At 42.0% G+C, this 20290-nt stretch overlaps 2 protein-coding genes across 6 annotated transcripts in view; one reads left to right on the top strand and one right to left on the bottom strand.

Annotated features, from left to right (window-relative positions):
• The window catches only part of STN1 (STN1 subunit of CST complex), a 66744-nt gene extending 63940 nt beyond the window's left edge, over nucleotides 1-2804 (bottom strand). Inside the window, exon 1 of one of the 3 annotated variants that reach the window (XM_084634687.1) lies at nucleotides 2660-2804. The gene's annotated coding sequence lies outside the window, so the exon portion shown is untranslated. The remainder of the gene's footprint in view (nucleotides 1-2659) is intronic. The other 2 variants (XM_084634688.1, XM_084634686.1) reach the window with 2 other exon arrangements.
• Nucleotides 2805-2971: 167 nt separating this feature from the next.
• The window catches only part of SLK (STE20 like kinase), a 64788-nt gene continuing 47469 nt past the window's right edge, over nucleotides 2972-20290 (top strand). For 2 of the 3 annotated variants that reach the window (XM_084634684.1, XM_084634683.1), the window contains exons 1-2: nucleotides 3253-3332; nucleotides 3759-3918. In XM_084634684.1, the coding sequence (XP_084490810.1) occupies nucleotides 3331-3332; nucleotides 3759-3918 (162 nt within the window). In that variant the 5' untranslated portion in view covers nucleotides 3253-3330. Of the gene's footprint in view, nucleotides 3333-3643; nucleotides 3919-20290 lie in introns of all 3 variants that reach the window. The other variant, XM_084634685.1, reaches the window with a different exon arrangement.

The raw sequence follows: 20290 nt of genomic DNA, 5'->3' as shown, positions 1-20290 counted from the left end.
GTTGTCATTTTATCACTACCTCACATCCATAAGTGGGCAGCACAGCTCTGGTACCTGCCAACTGTATTGGGAAGGAGTCAACACAGAGAGAAACTACAAAACCCAATATTCTCCTTGAACAAAGGAGATCAGTGTTACCATCCATCTCTTCTAAAATCAGAAATATTTGGGAGGTCCCTTATTCTGTCAGTGCTATTCATAGCAAAGAATTCTGGACTGGTAATAGAACCTTAGGTCATGTATGACACTGTGATAATATTTAGATTATAAGCTCTTTGTTGGGGCAGCATCTGGCACTATACGACACCAGTCCATGCCAGGGGTTCCCGAGTACTACAGCAATACAACTAATATTCTTATCACTAATTATGCAATGTCAGCAGCTTTCTGGAATTGAAAGGTTTACCACTCCTCCACAAATAGTTTCATGCCAAGTTCACCTCCTACCTACCTCTCTGCCCTTGTTTCTTTTTATTCCACTTCCCCAGTCGTCACTATGCCCTTCTCCCATATTAGTTGTACCTTATTCCATGAAATCTTCTTCCTAATGTGCCCCACCACGTTATCATTTTCTAAGAACCTCCTTAAATAATACTTCTTTCAAGTGTATTATAAGTCTTAGCCCTTCCCATAGTAGAGAATAAAACAGATGAGAGACAAAAAACAAAACAAAACCGTAACTAACAAGAAGTTGTTGACAGTACTGCTCAAGCTGCTTTTCTATCTGAGGCCTGGTCTACACTATAAAATTAGGTCGGGTTAGCTAAATAGCTCAGAGGTATGAAAAATCCACATCCCTGAATGGCCAGCTTATACCCCTGTGAATTCTTCCATCAACCTAGCTACCGCCTCTCAGGGAGTAGGATTACTTACACCGACAGGAGAATCCCTCTCGTCAGCATAGATAGTGTCTACACTGAAGCACTATAGCAGCTGCGCCACTGAAGTATTTCAAGTGTAGACAAGCCCTAAGTGGTTATAAACTAATATAATCACTGTAATATCTTAGTACTGTACCTCATGGACATGCATGAATTTATATTCATCCCCTACGCCCACCCCGTGAGATAGGAATGCATCATCTTCCCCATTTTAGACTGAGAACTGAGGCACAGACAGATGAAGGGTCTGATTTTTGGAGGTCCTGAGTATCCAGAATGCCCAATCTAAGCCAATAGCAACTAGAGGTGCTTGGCCCATCTGAGAATCAAATGCATCTGATGAAATGAGCTGTAGCTCACGAAAGCTTATGCTCAAATAAATTTGTTAGTCTCTAAGGTGCCACAAGTCCTCCTTTTCTTTTTGCGGATACAGACTAACACGGCTGCTACTCTGAAAAATGCTACACAGTTTGCCCAATGGCACACAGGAAGTGACCGAGGTGGGAGGCAGAGGAGGGAATCCAGCTCTCTCAAGTCCCAATCCAGTGTCTCAGCCCAAGTCCATCCTGCCTCCCCTTGCATCCTACCCATTGTCTGGGACAGGGGTTCTAAAACTGGGGGTCAGGGCCCCTCAGGGGGTCACACAGTTTTACATGGGGGGGTCAGCCTCCACCCCAAACCCCGCTTTGCCTCCACCATTTATAATGGTGTTAAATATATAAAAAGTGTTTTTAATTTGGGGGGGGGTGCACTCAGAGGCTTGCTGTGTGAAAGGGGTCACCAATACAATAGTTTGAGACCCACTGGTTCAGGAGTTGTCTGTTTGAATGGTAAGCCCTTCAGGACAGCCAGCCTATCTTCTTTGTGTGTGAAGCACCTGACACTTTTTGTGGCATATAAAAAATAGTAGCATTACAACAGGATCCCTGATGCAGCGAGTGGGGGAGCAGAAAAAGCAAGTCTAGTCCATTACTTAAACCCCGTAAGGTGCCAAACCCATAGGACGCAATGACATCACACCTTGCTGAGACCCCAATGCACCAAGTGCTAGTCTAGAAACCCCTCTGCTTCAGAAACAAAGTACAGGGCCAGAGCTTCTGGCACAACCCCCCGCTCCAGCTAAACAGCCCCATAAAACTTACAACCCCCTACTCTCCCATCACAGCGTGTGCCCTCCCTCAGGGGATGGAGGTGAACCCACCCACACCCTGCCTCAACCTACCAGGCAAGGAGCTGGGAGGAAAGGGAACTCCCATCCCCTGCCCACGTGGCTGTCAGGGAGGGGCCAACTGGGGGGGCACGGTCAGGAAAGGGGAGAGTCTCCCCCTCCCCCCTAGTTGGGGGGGGGCACGGTCAGGAAAGGGGAGAGTCTCCCCCTCCCCCCTAGTTGGGGGGGGGCACGGTCAGGAAAGGGGAGAGTCTCCCCCTCCCCCCTAGTTGGGGGGGGGGGCACGGTCAGGAAAGGGGAGAGTCTCCCCCTCCCCCCTAGTTGGGGGGGGGGGCACGGTCAGGAAAGGGGAGAGTCTCCCCCTCCCCCCTAGTTGGGGGGGGGCACGGTCAGGAAAGGGGAGAGTCTCCCCCCTAGTTGGGGGGGGCACGGTCAGGAAAGGGGAGAGTCTCCCCCCAGTTGGGGGGGGGGGCACGGTCAGGAAAGGGGAGAGTCTTCCCCTCCCCCCTAGTTGGGGGGGCACGGTCAGGAAAGGGGAGTACACCCTCCCCCAGGACAGTCAGGAAAAAAACCACACACCCCCCCCGAGAAAAAAACCCCACCATCTTACCCGCCTGAGAGCTCAGCGCGCTCCCATTGGCCCCTCGCGGGCTCTCCGGGATCACGTGGAAGAGGCCGTTACCGCCCGTTCGGCCGTTTAAGCTGGTCCTCTAACCCCGCCCTTTTCTCCAGCCGGCCAGGGAGCGTGAGAGGAGGGGGAAAACGTCTCCGGGCTCGGCTGTCCGCGCGCATGCGCCAAAGGGGGAAAGTCGGCGGAAGGGGGAGGGGGGTGCTAGAGAGGTGAGGCCCGGCCGGGCGAGCGCGGCGCCGGAGACGGGTCCGGAGACGGGGGCTAGAGGCGCGCGCGCGAGTGACTAAGTGACTGACTGAGGGGGAAGAAGGAGGCCGCCGCCGCCGCCGCCGCGGCTGGAGGAGCCTGACGCTCCGCCCCTCCCCCCCCAGCCGGCCCTGAGCGAGGAGACGCCGGTTGCCGCCCGGAGGGAGATCGGCCGCCTGGGCTCCGCGCCTGTGAGGAGGAAGCGGGGAGACGCCGTCTCCTGCCGCTGGGACCCTGCCGCCCTCCCCTGTGTGACTAGGGGGACCGGACAGCCCCCTCCTCCGGGGCCGCAGGGGGACCCCGCGCCCCTCCGCGAGAGGAGGTGACTCCCACCCCGGGGAGAGGCGGCCCCAGGTGCCGGCTACCGCCCGCCGTCTCCAGCGGGCTCGGAGCCTCCACCGACGATGTGAGTGAGGAAGTTCGTGCTTCGTCCCCGCTCAGCCTTGGACGCTGAAGCCACCGTCCCCGGGGCGAGCAGGGAGCCGGGCGCTTGCCGCCGGTGTGGCGGCCACGCAGCCGGCTGTTGTCGAATAGCGATTCGGGGAAATAACCCAGCCCTCTAAGCACCGAGGGCGGGGGGGGGGAATCTCACCCCACGCCCTGCCTCAGCGGAGCACCCCCGGGCCGGGGGCTTTCCACGCGCGGCGGCGTGGGGGGGGGGGGCGCGCGTGCGGGACAGCACACTTGCCAAGACACTGCTTAGCTTTTCCCTTGCAGAAGGTGGAGTGACAGACACATCGTGAGACGCTGCTGCTGCTGCTGTTCCCACCCTCTGCGGTTTTCTTTCAGTTTTTTTTTGGGAACCGTTTTTTGTTTTTTTTTTTTTTTTAAGGGAGGAAAAAATGTCTTTCTTTAACTTTCGTAAAATCTTTAAGCTCGGTGGCGAGAAGAAAAAGAAACAATATGAGCACGTCAAGAGAGACTTGAATCCGGAGGAGTTCTGGGAGATTATAGGCGAGCTGGGAGATGGTGCTTTTGGTAAAGTGTTCAAGGTAAGAGAAAACTTGAGAAGTGGCAGCTAAGTCTCATATGGTATAGTTTCTTGGAATAAGTGCATCGCAAGCTTGCCTTTCCATAAGGCCTGTCGTCTGAGCATCTCAAAGCATCTTTCTAACATAGGTAAGTATTTTGCCTATTTTACACTTTGGGAAACTGAGGCAAATAGGTTATGATGTGCCCAGTCACACAGCTAAACATTGACAGCACTGGGCTACCTGAAAATCCTGATCATCACAAAGAATTATAGAAACTGGAGATGGGAAAGTCCTATTAGGTCATGGTCCCGCCCTCTCCTCCAGCCTGCCACTGCTGAGTTGTTCCCTGCTCCTGCATTTTTTTTTCCTTCCAGTGTTTTGTTCAGTCTGGCTTTTAATCTATCAAGGGATAGGCTTCTCTAGTCAAGCATAAGCTCAATTTTCTTTCCTTAGCTACTTTTTTGTAAAATATCACACTTAAAAGTAAAATAGACTTAAATGTCTCTTATAGTGGCTTGAGTGCTGATCTTGTGATATTTTTAATGAGTCCATTTGCCTTAATAAAATACCTTGTTCTCTCATCAGATTGAATTAAATGCCCCAGGGCTATCCAGGTTTTCCTTTTTTAAGGATGTGTGTGTTGGTTGTCCTAACTTGTTTCAATGACTTGATATAAAATGTTGAAATATAGCAATATAAGCTATATCTTTATAGGCTACTTGCTAGATGAACCTTCACAGAAGAAACCTACATTGTAATAGTTTTAAATTTGTTTCATAAAGACGCTGTCAGATAAATGGCAAGAAATAAACTCATGCCTTCAAACAGTCTTCTCTGCTGGCTTTGGGTTTCACACAGGGTGTCAATGCCTCTAGTTTGTTTTATGGAGTGCATGACAGGCATGTTCCTGTGGAACTCCTTGCCTGAGGAGGTTGTGAAGGCTAGGACTATAACAGGGTTTAAAAGAGAACTAGATAGTCATTAAAGGACTTAACCTATTAGCCAGGATGGGTAAGGAATGGTGTCCCTACCCTCTGTTTGTCAGAAGGTGGAGATGGATGGCAGGAGAGAGATCACTTGATCATTACCTGTTAGGTTCACTCCCTCTGGGGCACCTGGCATTGGCCACTGTCTGCAGACTGGATACTGGGCTGGATGGACCTTTGGCCATACTTGGTCAGACCATTCTTATGTTCGATGTTTCTCGGTGGCGAGGAGAGAACAGCATCCTCAAGCTCATTAGGGAACAGACATGGTGCAGGAAGGTGATATCTTGAGCAGGTTCATGGGATAGGGATAGAGTGTAGAAAAAAGGATACCAGATGCATTGTTGCTGGAAAGTAACTAGTTGTTTCAGTCAAGAAGTTTTCATGTTTAAAATACTGCGTTTCAGTGGGACTACAAGATCATTTACACCAGGGGTTCTCAATCTTTTTCTTTTTGAGTTGTGTGTCGTCGTCCCCACCACAGCCCACCTGTGCCACAACAACTGTTTTTCTGCATATAAAAGCCAGGGTTAGGGGGTAGCAAGCAGGGCAGTTGCATTGGGCCCTTTGCCACAGGGGGCCCTGCGAAGCTAAGTTGCTCAGGCTTTGGCTTCAGCCCTGGGTGGTGGAGCTTGGAGCCCTGGGCTTTAGCCCCTGGGAGTGGGGCTTTGGCTTTCTGCCCTGGGACCCAGCAAGTCTAATGCCAGCCCTGCTTGGCGGACCCCTGAAACCTGCTCACGGACCCCCAGGCGGCCCTGCATCGTGGTTGAGAACCACTGGCTTATAAGGATTCCTTATCCTCCAGCAAATAGCAGCTATTCTGGACAGAAGTAATTTTGCATTTTCTTATGTTTCTTTTCCAAATTGTTAAAGGGAATAACACTTTCCATTAATGTTTTTGTAAGTAGCATCTCTTGCATGCCTTCCTTTTCGCTAGGGCCATGTCTAGGTACAGCGCTGCTGTGCTGTAGCTGTACCGAGACTGCTGTGCCGCTGCAGCGCATCTGTTGAAGAGCTTCCCCCATCAGCATAAAAACTCACCTCCGCAAGTGGCAGAAGGTATGTCGATGGGAGAAGCTCTCCCACTAACATGGCACTGTGCATACAAGCGCTTATGTCACTCAGGCGGGTGTAATATTTACACACCTGAGCAACGTAAGTTTTGCCAACATAGTCCGTAGTGTAAGATATAGCCAAAGTCAGAAAACTTGTTCTAATTCCAGAGTCTGGTTTTCAGGACTCTTGTATGTAAACAACATCCTGTTAAAGGAACACAGAACTTGATTTTATTTTTTTAAAGCAAAGTTGAGATTTTCAAATCGGTATAGGGGATTGGTACATCTTCCAAGAAAATGAATGGATGATGTGTATCTAAATCCTTTAGATTGTTTTGAAAATCTCAGTCAAATCTGATATAGCAGAGCACCCTCATAAATAGCATGTATGGACTCAAATTTTTTTTTGAAACTTCATAAGTGTTTTTTTTTTAATTTTCTTCTGATTATTATAATGGTCTTTCCAGCAGGGGAGAGTGGGCAGGCCCCAGAGCAACACCACTAAACGGTTCTCTGGCACATCCTTTCCATGTGCCCACACATGCCTCCTCTTCAGTTTCAGCCGCTAGTGACAAACACACTATCTGCAGGATCTGGGTAAAATCATGTAGTGAGCTCCTCTGAGAGCACCACCAGTGACGTTGTCATACTAGTGCATGAGGCAGAAAGTGCAATTGACCAACAGAACAGTGAAACTGTGCATTTTGCATGTGAAGGAAGTAAACCTAATAAAAGAGATTTCGCTCCCTCCTCCTCCCCCCACAGTAAGTACACATTTTTCAGCAGAAAGTGTGACTTCTAATTTGATGATGTCTCTGCATTCAGAAAACAAAACTTTTAAATGCTGAAGTTGTTCACAATTTTCAAACTAAAAATATTTTTAGAGAATCTTGGTATTTAGATTATAGTATTCAGAATGACACTTGGAATTCCACAGTCTTGTTACTTGTGCGCTCTCAAACTTTTTTAGTTGAATGCAAAAATCTGTCAATTTTCACATATTTTAACACTACTTAAAACTATTCAATTTTAAAAAATGGAAAGTGGCAGATATCTATGAGTAGGATTGCTCTTATTTTCTGAGGAGTTCCACTTGTTTCTATTTATAGTTTGAGAGGGAGATATCTAAACTACACATCCTATATGTATTGCAGCTTGTTCACTGAGGCTGTTGCACAGAAACTTCTTAGTTCCAAGTGTTAGAGTACATCACAATCTTAACTCCTTGACATATGCGTTTCTGTTTAGAAACTGCCAGGATACATATTTGACTAAAATTATTGGAAGGATGTTGAATTATTTCAATAAAACAGAACTGTTGCCTTTTAAAGACAATTTGTATTTAGTGATTTATAAAGCAATGAATTCATGCCAACACATTTTGGAAAAACTACTCCTCTCCGCTCCCCTCGCCTCCAAATAATCTTTTTGAGCATGCCAGGCTTTGCTAATGTCATTAACATGCTTTAGTAGTGTGTGTGTGTATATATATATTAACTACATCTTGAATACCAGTAAATGGTTAAATTACAAAGCAAGTATAAATAAATCTGTTGAAAAGTGATTAGAGCTTTATCTGGCATCCAAAAGGGGGTGGGGCAAATAGAGCTGTTCAGTCACAATTCCATTCTGAAACTAGCAGCCAAACCATGTTAATTAAGTAGATCCTGTCTCTTAAAGCCTTTTACCCAGTGAATCTAAATCAAGCCACATTTGTTATTTTGCATAAAAGCAGTGAAGAGTACTCAGAAGTGTCTTCTTATAGTAGTTTTTTATTCCTGGAGTGAACATAATTTTCATGGATACCATAATGTCAGAAGCTTAAGGGAAATAACATACTACTTCCACAGCCCAGTTTTCTCTGAACTGGATTTAAGTAGACTAAAACATCTTTTTATGTAACTGTTAAGACCCTAGGAACCTTTGTGTGAAAGTGCGTATTCTCAATTTTTCAGCAGATTTATAATAGAGCACTAAACAAATCAGATTTAGTGTTTCTTGTGTATTTAATGCAACTCAAAGATCGGGTTGCTTACTTGCTATAGCTTACATTTAGAAACATCTTTTAAGTTGTCATAATTCATTTTCGGTTGACAAAATATGCTTAAGTACCCCCTACAAGAAAAAAGTTTAACATATTTGTTACTATTGGTCATATGAAATTATGACTGGATTGATTTTATTAATATAAATTTATTTAATACAGGATATATTAACCTAACAAAATGTAGTTGAAGTCTTTTGGATATCTAATTTGTGGGTTACATTTTTTTTCTGCTAATGGTAGGGTTCTTTTTCTCTTTCTAATCATTTATGATTCCAGTTCAATTCAGTTTTATTAGATTGCATATGACATGTCTTTTGCACATACAAAATGTTAAACATACACAATGTAAAACAGAAACATTCATGTAATTAAAATGTCAATCAGAACGCATAAAAACTCTTCTTTGGTGCAATGCTAAAAGAGCAAAAATTGCCACTGATGTAACTACTACCAGGGATTGAGAAAATACTTAAAACATTATCTTTTTAAATGATGTAAAAAAAAAAAAAGAATACAAAAGAGGTAAAATCCACTGTGCTCTCTGAAGCTGAAAAATTCTGCAGTTCAAAAATAATGAAGTAGGTCTTCCAACACTCTAGATTTACCTAGGCAAAAATAAAGATGTGAAGGAACTTGTTCATATCTGCCTCTAAGGATAGCAATTTCCATGGTTTGGAATCTTGATTAAATGAGGATTTGATAACTCATTAAAATAAAAACGTGACCATCTTCAAAGTAGAGAACCCAAAGGCAAACTTAGACTTATGAATCACAGCCAGATCTTCTTTTTGAGGTAATATCTTTCACTGTTGGAGTAGTTGATGATGCTGATTAAAATATATTGACAATAGCTGAGTAATAGAAAAACTCAAGCTAGCTATAATAAATTGGAGTGTCTTATACCATGGAAACAATACACAGGTTGTTCCTTCCATCTCTTGAAGGCAAAGATGGGGCAATCTATAATCTGGAAAAGTACAGATCTTCAACCAAAATTTAAGAAAAGCAGTACAAGCTCTACTATGTACAGTTCTACTAATAAAAACACGTACCGTGGCACATAAAAACAAGGCGGAGGGGGTGAGAAAATGAAGGAATAAAGTTTCCTCAGAAAATTATTTGAATGATCGCTAAGGCTGAAACTTGGCCTCTAAAGCAAACTTTGACCACGCAGAGTATCTGCCTTATTATTTCAGCATTAAAAATTCTTGGCACTGGGGAAACTCTGTTCCCCCATGCAAGCAGGTAGAACAGAGCACACCCCTTGAGCAGAACTAAGGGCCTTTTGTTTTAAGTTTTTATGATAATGTGACGAATGGCCCAGATGATGAAACTTTTTCCCTAAATAAGTAAAAGCAGAGACTTGTTCTACAAGGTGGCCTTCTATCTTCCACTCAATTTCAAGAGGATTTTTCCCAAATATGATGATGATGATCTTATTCCAATTGAGAACCGGGTCTCAAAGTGCACTAAAAAGAAAAACAGGATCATAACTGGCAGAGGCCTTTTGAAGTTTGCAATAAAACAGCCATGTCATTGGAATATAGTAACGAGTTATCCCAGTTCAATAAATAGTAAAATTTTCTGGTACTGGAAGCACTTGTACTGATCTGCTCATGTTGTCTTAGCCCTGGCGGGTTGAAATGGGCTATCCATGCATTCAGGTTCATTAACTTACGGAACTTCTAAATAACATTTAGAAATATCTTTCATACTAGTTAGGTAAAACTTCTCAATAGTCAATTAAAAACTAATATTCCCACTGCAAATCTCTCCCAGCTAGATCAGAGAGGCTACATAACTGGAGATTGCTGCTGGCCTTTTTCATAGGGATGGTTAAGGTTGGATAAGGCTTTTCATTCTAGTTAGTTTTCAGTCACTCAAAACTTCCACTTTTTAGGCAGAATTTTTTCCCCTGGTTTGCTGTGTGCTGGGGGGTTAATTGTTGAGGGAGTTTGAACAAAAGCAATTAAGTTACTTCTGAGTATGAAGAGAGTGGAGGGGAAAAAACTTTCCCTATTGTTTTTATATATTTGAAATTTTTCAGGGAGAATGGCCCTCAGTGAAAATATATATATATATTTTTTAAAGGAAAAAAAATAGCTCTGACGCAAATTCTTTGATTTGGTCAAGGTCTGACTCTTTGGAAAATCATTCTGAGGGATGGTCTACTCACAGTTGTAGCTACAAGGTAAATTGGTTTAGAAAGTGATTTGGTTAAACTGGTGAAACCCCTTATGTGGTCTCTCTTGTTTCAGATTAAAAGGCCATATATTTATTTAATTCAATGACTAACTGATTTAAACTAAATCGATATAAGGAACTCAAACTGAAATTAGGAGCTACCGCATAACAGGTTTCATCAAATCACTTTCTAAACTGATTTATTTAATTTGGTGTTCGGATTATGGGTAAACAAGCCTTTGGTGTACATAACGTTGTTCATGGGTTGGTCTTGCTGTACTCCTAAAATTCACTGTTAAGGATCCTGTATTTTACGAGTATGCATGACTAATTTAACTGCAAGAATGCCCCACTTAGCCCTCTGAATCAATCAGAAGTGGCCAGGACCCACTTCCAGTTTAATCTGCCATCTTGGCTTATGAGAAGAAAATTGCTTAAAACTTCATTAACTTACAGAAGGATATGAACTTTCCTAACATCTAGGCAGTGTTTTCCACCCAGGCGCCTCTAGAGAAAGCTCTGCCAGTAAGTCTGCTCCCTACAATCTCTTGGTCTAAGTGCAGGATCCTATTTCCGTATACAATTATTCATCAGAAAAAATTGTCTTGCAAATATTTTAGTTCTTCAAAAATGTTCGTGCTTCTTGTTTTGTCCAGTTATTGTCCCAGGTCTAGGGTGACAAAACTTTAGCTCATGTTAGATATTTACAGGACCTGTACTGTTTTCTTATCAGAATTCAGAAAATCCGAATCCTGTTTTGCTCTATATGAAGGCAACAAGAGTTTCTCAACTTCATTTTTGACTTGGCATTTTTGCTGACATAGCATAGGTATACAAAGTGATGAAATTTCCTTGGCCTAACAAAGCCCATTCTTCTCTCTACCATTGCTTTTTGGGTTGAAAGAGAGAGAAAGTTGTCCAGAACAGCCACAGTCTCCAATTTTTCCAAATTTTCTACTAAACCTAATCTACACTAGAAAATGTTTGCTGGTACAGTTATACTGGGAAACCCACCTAATATAGATGCAGCTTATATTGGCAAAAAGTACTTTTGATGGTATAGCTTATACTGTTTCCCCAAGCAAAATAAGCTATACCAGCAAAAGCACTTTTATGCCTTTATACATGTTATGATGTTTTGCGGTCCACCGAGACTAGCAACGGATTCTGTCACTGGCTGCCCTGTAACCTTCGGTGGGGATCTTTATGCAGTGCAGATATAGTTCAGATCCTGGATATCAGTAGCAAGCCCACAAGCATAAGGTTTCATGCTGGCTCTCACCAGCCCAGTTGCTCTTTGCAGGGTGACACTGTGTCATTGCCTAGGGTACAATCTGGACTGATAGACAACTGTGTCCCGTCAATTCCACAACCTGGGGTGCCTTTTACACTACTTTGTTATGAGAGCAATCACTTCTGGTCTGCTCTCACACTGTCTCTGGCATGTAAATCACTCCCTGCTGTAGCCAGCCACCCATGAATTGCACTGCAGGACAACACCAGCAAACTTCCAGTCCTAAACTTCCCCCCAGAAGTGTGCATCTTGTATTGCAGAGCACCCTCCTGGACAATATAAGTTCATATAAAGTCAGTTATTTATTAATAGAAAATGATATGCAAAAATCTTGTTATCCCAAATGGAATTTCCCAGACACTTCAACCCAAATGTATTGGTGTAGATAGATAAAACAACAAAACAACTATTAACTACAGAAAGATAGCTTTTAAGTGACTACAAGTAATGAGGTATATAATTCAGACTTAGCTGCATTTTACCTTTTATTTCTTTATAACCAACACCTAACTTAAGCTAAATGAATATAAAGCAAAGATCTCTCTCACCACATGTTCCAGCAGTCTTACTGACAACCTCTTTCAGTCAGGATCTCTCTTCCAGTCCAGTGCTGCTTCTCTTGTTCTTCAGGTGTTGATGATGCTGTGGGCAGAGAGCTAGGGAGAGATGATTTGGGCCATCTGCCCTCTCTTTTTATAGCCCTTTCTCTTTCACAAGAATCATCTCCACCTGATGTTCAGGAGACAAAGTCAGTGTGGCCAGAAACCTTAAACTGCTTCTTTGTCAAAATGTAGATTTCTTTTTTTTTTAACCTGCACCATCTCTCCTGCCGAGGAGTGGCCAGGTGGTGGTCTATTTGGTCTTGTTGACACCTGGCTGAGGCATTTGGCTAGCCTTTTGTCTCTGGGGACCTTATTTGTGACTGACCTCCAGAACATGTTGGAACATGTCTTGGTTATATTATACAGTGAAATCTTATGTCTTTACTAAGGCTGTCAAGCGATTAAAAAAATTAATAGTGTGATAAATCACACTGTTAAACAATGATAAAATACCATTTATTTAAATAGGTTTGGATATTTTCTACCTTTTGAAATATATTGATTTCAGTTATCACAAAGAATATAAAGTGTACACTGCTCACTTTATATTTTTGTTTTTTACAGTGCAAGTGTTTTGTATAAAAAATAGTATTTTTCAATTCACCTAATACAAGTACTGTAGTACAATCACTTTAGAGCCTACAGATCCACTCAGTCCTACTTCTTGTTCAGCCCATCGCTCAAACAAACAAGTTTGTTTACATTTATGGGAGATAATGCTGCCAGCTTCTTGTTTCAGCTTGTGTCTCATGGGTGTGAATTTTTCACACTTTTGGGCAACATATCTAGGTTGATCTATGTTTTAGATGTAGACCACACTTCAGTTTACTTTTACTCAGATGTAACATGAATTCTTCAAATAACTGCATTGTTTACTGTTATTTAATTAAAACACTTACAAACTCAAATTCTTTATTTATTCTCTACCTCCTAAGTATACCTCATCATTATGTTAAACAGGCCTAAAGAGTTTGTCTTCTGGATATGACTTTTGAAACAAAGCTGAAAGCTTACCATGTATAGAAAACAAAGGATTTTTTTAGTCTCACTGATCAGCTTGGTCAGCTGCTCAAAGTCAAAACTATCCTTAATGTTGCAGGGCACCAAGAAGTATGGAGTAAGAGTGTTAACTTTATTTTTCACACTATTGTAAATGATTTTATTAAAGAACATGAGAGTATCAGGTAAGAATAAGGCAGTCTTTCTCATGATTAAACAGTAAGAAACAGTCTTGTTGCACATAACTGTGTATGCTTCTTTGTTGCCTCCATCACTTTGTGGTTTTGAGAAGGAATGGATAGAGCAGAAAAAACTTACCTACAATCAGTAAACTATTGTTTGAGAATTTTACGATTTATATTTTTAATGGATCCCTACTGAAGATGGTCATCTTTATTCATTGTAAAAGGTTTCTCTTCATCATACCCACACCAATTAAATGTTTTAAATAAGCAAGATGGATAGCACAAGTTGTTTAATGCCCCATCATTTTATGTATATTCTTATAAGTCATTTGGTGTATGAGAGTTTTGCACTATGGGTCCTGATTATATGAATAATGTGTTGTCTACATTTTACTCTTGAATGCAGTGAGCACACAAGGGCTCAGAGGATAAATATAGAATATGTTCATGATCACTCCCTTTCCTTTACCAGGCAGTCATCTTTTCCAAAACGTGAGCTCAGCTATATAAATTGTTCTGCCACTCTAGTTAAGTACCTTATTTGAAATAAGAAACCCTTACTTTAATTTCTGAAGGGTTTTCTAGTACTCTGTATCACCTATACTTACAACATTTCTAATTTTTAAGGTCCAGAAATCTATGCATAGTCTATTATAGTTAACAATCTATCTGTAACATCTTGAACTATTACTGACATTTTTATTCTCCAGATTGTTTGTATATACTTTATATAGTAGGACAGATGCAACCATTTAAGGTTGTACAACGGTTTCCATAATAAAGTCCTATTTTCAAACTGTCATAACTTTCAACAATGTTTAAACATTACATTTTTCATGCTCTATTTATGAAGTTGTATTTTCTTGGATGTTCATCCACTTCTGAGGGAGAAAAGGCTGTAAAAAATCTTTATTTGCTTGCTTTTTAACAGGCCTTACATTTAAAGTGGCTGCAATTTTAGAGTTGCATCTTTGGTATGCAAATAGTCCTCAGAGGAGCAATACACACACATTCTAGATGAAATTGTTTTACATTTGACTAAATTATGAAAATCATGCTTGAGAGAATCCTATATGTGTATATTTGTTTTGGATTATTTAAGTGGCGCAAAAGAAAACTTTTTGCCACTCTTCTTTGGTTAGGGAACTGAGGATGAAGTTCCTGATGTGGGGGGGAGAGTTCTGTTCATCCAAGACTTTTCCTTTTGTCTGTCTTCCTTCCCACTCTGGTTTCATTTCTACCCCTATCCAAGGAGGTGGAATGCCTGAGGAGAAGCTGAATCTTCAGTTAGATGCATCTGAAGTTAAGGAAATAAGACTACTAGTTATCTCTTTTATATAGCACTTTTCATGAAAGGGATATGAGTGGAAATGCAACAGTTCCCAAAAACCTGAAATCAGGTGATCCACTTGCCTTTTAAAAGCCTGAATAGAGGTCTACAGTAGGGCATCTGAGCTCTGAGGCATTGCCCTGGGTCAGTCTGTGGAACAATCGGAGTGTAAATTTTAAAGATGTTTCTGTGTTGAAGACTTTCATACATATTATTCCAAACAGTGCATCATCAGTACTGGTATAGACAAGGTCAAGATTCAGACCTTTTTACCAGTGTCTTTAACCCTGCTCAGAGCATGATAGTAGAAGAACTTTTCCCCTATTTACACCAGAGGTTCCACCATTGGTGGAATGTTAACTATGGCACACAAGTCATGAACATTTCTTAGGTAAACAAGGCTTAACTGTTCTCAAGTCTGTGTGGAACTAAAGTCTTGATTAGGGGACTGTTTAAATATATATTTTTGGACTTCTTGTTGTTAAAAGGAATTTTGTGTCTTATCAACTAACCCTAGCTACTCAATGCAGTGACAGTATAGGAATCAAAAGGCCTTAAGTGATTCAAGCAGGAAATGAGTCATAGCCTATGATACGTGTTTTGGGAAACCCTGGGTCCTGTAAAGGGCGTTCTTGTCCAGTGACATTTGTCTTTCTGCAGCCTTGATCAAGGGTGGCTTATAGCATATAACCAAATCATTCCTGACTCAAAGAATTTACGCTCATTTTTTTTAAAGCCCTGGAGCCTGAAGTATCACCTTTTTAGTATTTTGCCTTAAAAACAACAAAATGTATATGCTAATGTCAGGTTGCACAGTTATGTGAAGAAATACCAACATTAGTTATATACATATCTTTACTTGCCTTTGTGCTTGTCTTTCGACAGTCTGTCGCATTTCGCACAACCACTTAAGTACACTTACCATCTTCCAGTAGGAGGTACAACTTTGTGTAGGCCAGTTCATGATATTGTACTGTTTGAATATTACATGGTAAACCATACTTAGATCTAACTTACTAAAGAGTGAAGTATAGCACAGAGTAAGTGAAAATGTGTTAGTATACAAAGCATTGTAATTTAATTCTAAACCCCAAATTCTTTCTGTGATTAGATTATCAGTGCTGCTTCATTAATACATGTTGTAATAGCTCCCTATGGTAATTTATACAGTTAAATATTTAATACTTGTGAAACTTGCACACAGTTTTGGGATGTTTTACAGAAAAACCTGATATTCATTTTATTGGTATAAATATAAATGTTTAACATTTAAATCCATAGTGTGTACAAGTGTATCTATTTCCACTCAAATATTTAAGAATTTTTAAAAGAAAGAAAATCCAATATATGCTGAAAATATTTAGTGTTACTTGTATTCTGACCTGCCATAAAACTTAACTAGACAAGGCTCAGTAAAACAAGGAATCATGAAATACAAGTGGAAAAGTAGACTTCATTTGTATTGAGCAACAGCTTGAGGTACTGCACTAACAAATTACTGTTTAGAAATTTGTCTCCAAGGGATAACTAATATTGAACATGTAGTCACCCATACTGACAAAATGCATATATTAGAAAATTTACATAAACCAGAAACATACAAGGATGAGTACTGAAGAATGGTAAATTGCAAGATGCTGTACATGTGCAGTTTTACCTGTACAATATATTATGCTCTGTTGGAAAAATATTATTATATAATGAACTCTAAACAGGTAGACACAAAGTTGCAGCATTAAGCTTGAGCATTCAACTTTAAAATTTCCTGATGTATGTTTACGTGTTGAGCCTGACAGTTTTTCACATTCCATGTTGCTGATATGTATAAATACATGTATATTTATATAAAACACAGTTTTGAGAACAGTTATTCAGGAGGATCTGGATAGATTAAAGCTGCTTCCCTTAGGATCCTTGGTTATATTTTAAAAGCCCATTGTTGTCCTTTCCAATTTTATAACCACTGTTTGAAACAAATCTTATTCAAACCTAGTTCCACACAAAATCTGGCTACAGGATGGCACTTTACCGGCCTCATACATCATGATGATGTCTGTTTACTTTTGGTGAGTCTAGTAGTTTGCCTGTCAAGAAGAATGTGAAGTGAGTGAAATTAAAACATTGTGCTATGATACATTAACCAAACCAAGTTGATTAACTTGACAGTAGTGTGCAAAATATCCCAATCCCTTTTTAAATGCAGAAGAAGTCATGGCCCCACACCTAAAAAGATTACCATTTTAAAGAAAGACAAGACAATATTTTATGCAGTTGGTGTTGTCTATTCTGAAATCTAAAGTGCGTTAAACTGAATGAGACCGTTTAAAGTAAATGGAATTCAATCTTGAAATAACATGATCTGGTGTACGTTTTGTTTATTTCATTAAAAACCTCAATTTTGTTTAAATTAAGCTAATGCAAAGTTTCAAAACAACAGCAAAGAGCAAGTGTAGTCAAAAATCAATTGCATTACTGCGTAGGATCCACCAGTCTAGAGCTATTAAATTACTCCAGTGACAAGTCTGTTTCAAGTAGGGCAGGGATTAACAGCTGCTTTTCTGTAATGACTATTTTTTTAATCCGCCTAGTTTTCTTACAGCTTAATAATGAAGGCAGTTGCAACTGCCAACATTTCTCCTTTTATTTCATTCTTATTCTTAAGCAACAGATGAGCAGTTCTTTCTTGGTTGAGAAAAGCAAAATGTCAAATTGTTCTTTACAAAGAGTCCAAAAACTTAACGGTTAAAGGACTGGGTCTTGTCTTGAGAAATATTCAGCCAAGCCCTTGACTCTCCCTCTTGCAAGCAGTCCAGTGAGGAAAAGAGCTTTAGCTTTGGCCAGGATACAGTAAGCTTGATAAAACTTGGACTGTGCATTAGATAATTTATTCTTGCTGGGTCCCACATGTCTCATGATACTCTGAGCACAGAATTATGTTCCAGAATCAAAGCTTTCTTTTAAAAAAAAAATTTCTAATTTTTTATACAAGTTCGCTAATATATGGTAGCCAACACAAGGTAAAATCCTAGTGAAGACGAATCAGTTTGCAGTTTTCACCCAAGTAAGGCCATGTCTACTCTACAGAGTTTTGTTGATGAAAGTCAGCTTTCTTCACCGAAACAGTGCAGGTGTACACACTACAATGCTCCTTCCGCTGACAAAATTCTCCTGCTTTGCCAACAAAATAAAACCACCTCAATGAGAGGTGTAGAGCTTTTTGCAGCAAAGTTAGGTAGAAAAAGTGTCACTCTAGACATTGTTTGATTATGTCGCTGTAAATGGCCTCCAGGAGGTGTCCCACAATGCCCGCCCTGATTGCTCTTGTCAGCAGTTTGAACTCCGCTGCCCTGCACTCAGGAGCACAGCCATCCGCCCTTCCCCCTTTAAAGGCCTGGGAATTTTTGAAATTCAACTTCCTGTTTGCTTGGTGTGGGCAGCAAACATAGCATCTTCCCATCTGACCATGGCAGTGTCATGCAGCAAATACTCTCCTGCTTGGAGCACATCTGAGTTGTTGGATGCAGTCCCAGCTGTGCTCCAGCCATAGGAACTTCAATACCTATGGTCAGACTTCTCATGGCGTGTCGAAGACAGGCTACAAATGGGACATGCATCAGTGCCATGTGAAGATAAATGAGCTGAGGCAGGCATACCAGAAGGCAGTGGAGTCAAACGGTTGCTCTGGTGCTGTGCTGAAGACCTGCTGCTTCTATAAGGAGCTAGGCGTCCTCCTTGGTGGTGACCCCACCTCCACCCTCAAGAGCCCCGTAGATTCTTCGGTGTAACTAGAGACAGTGGACAGCAGAATCAACCCCAAGGACAAAGTTATGGATGAAGAGGTAGAGTTGGAGGAGGATGTGGAGCACACAGCAGGGTTGTCCAGTGGTGCAGCGAGTCAGGATCTCTTTTCCACTCGGGGGGTCTAACCAGCCCCAGCAGTCCGTCTCTGGTGCGCATGATGCAGGAAAAGGGAGCTTTGGTAAGTGATCTTTTTGAGTTGATGCTGCTTGGTTATCTGAGGTTATCTAAAGTAGAGCTGTCCTTTGCTCTGTATATTCTAGAAATGGGGAAAGGGATAGAAATTTACAAGACTAGCTGTGTTTGCGTGTGCCACACATTCCTCTGTGCGGCACACCAAGATTTCACAGGAATCTTCCAGAGAGATCTCTAGGAAACTTTCCTGGAGGTACTCACCAATCCTCTGCTGAAGGTTCCTTGGCAGAGCTGCTTTGTTCCTTCTCCCGTTGTAGGAAACTTTCCTGTGCAAATTGGCAAGCAGCAAAGGGACTCGGGCTGAGCTGCAAGCATGCAAGAGATGTACGCATGCATCCTTGCTTACCCTCAGGAGAGAGAGGTTGCCTTCAGTGACCCCCATCGGTGGAAGATGGTGGCAGAATTTACAATATTGTCCCTAGTTGTCTGCAGAGATCCCCTTAAAAAAAACACCTAGGCAGTTTGCCCCATCTTGAGCATGCATCCCGCCAGCCCAGGTTGAATTCCCCATATTTAGGACGTTCGCTGAGCTGTGCGCTTGCCAAAAGACCATGAGAAACTGATTCATATTTAAAAAGAGGTGCATTTTATTACAATGATGTTAATGCATGCACAGCATTGAAATCATGCTTCTGTTTATTGTTTCTTGTGCGTCTGCAGATGTAGCCTTCAGGGGAACCCCCTACATGCTGGTGGAGCGCCTCCACCAGATAAGAAAGCAATTGAGGAGGAACAAGTTAGGGAATCCCATTGCTGCAAAGTCATCCGCTATCTCATGTTTCCAAGAGTGTCAGTACTTCATAGCAGAATGCAAGTAATGGCCCTGCACTCTGTGTTAATGCAACCCCAATGATGGACTTCCTGACTCCAAACTGATTCATGAGTGACCGGTAGCAGTCTGGAGTTTCCAGCTTCCACACAGCAATTGCATGCTCCTGTCCACCATTTTGGTGTCCTTGTGTTGCAGTGCTGGGAAGAGTTCCACACACAGGTCCTGGAAGGTGGCTTTCTGCATTCAAAAGTTCTGCAACCACTGTTTGTCATCCCAGACCTGCATAACGATGTGATCCCACCATTCAGTGCTTGTTTCGCGAGCCCAGAAGCAACAGTCATCGTGTCAGCTGCTCTGTGAATGCCAAAAGTAAACTGGTGTTGTTTCGTTCCATGGCACACAGCAGGTCAGGCACTTCTGATACCTGTTCAGATTGGGTGCTCATGATACACTGCATGACCAGCCACGATGTGTTCATAACAGTGACCACAACAGTAGAGAGCAGTGCAGGATCCATCCATTCAGACAGAAATGGCAGGCTTCAGGTGAACAGGGGCCATTGAAAAATGCAGTGAAACACAGTTGGAAGCCCATGTAGTGATGGGATGGAAAAAAACTGCATCATGGGACGTTGAGCACACACCCATGATGCACTGTGATCCACTTTGCCTTCCCACAACACCTAGCTGCAGAAGGTAGCAAATAGCACAGTGGGATAGCTACCCACAGTGCACTATGCTCTCGATGCTAGAACACCAACTGTGATCACACTTTGCCGACAGGAACGTTGTGTGAATATGCACAAGTGATGTAATTATGCCAGTTTTTGATCATTGATGTAACTTGCGTCAACAAAACTCTGTAGTGGGGACGAGGCCTTAGCTGTTTGAGGTAAACCTAGGCCTGCTCCTAGCCGGTCGAGGTAAAGACTATGAGGAAAGCC

This window comes from Lepidochelys olivacea (genome assembly GCF_965140295.1).
Source record: "Lepidochelys olivacea isolate rLepOli2 genome assembly, chromosome: 7".
NCBI lineage: Eukaryota > Metazoa > Chordata > Testudines > Cheloniidae > Lepidochelys > Lepidochelys olivacea.
The sequence above is the reverse complement of the archived record's forward strand: the minus strand, read 5'-3'. Positions and strand labels throughout refer to the sequence as shown.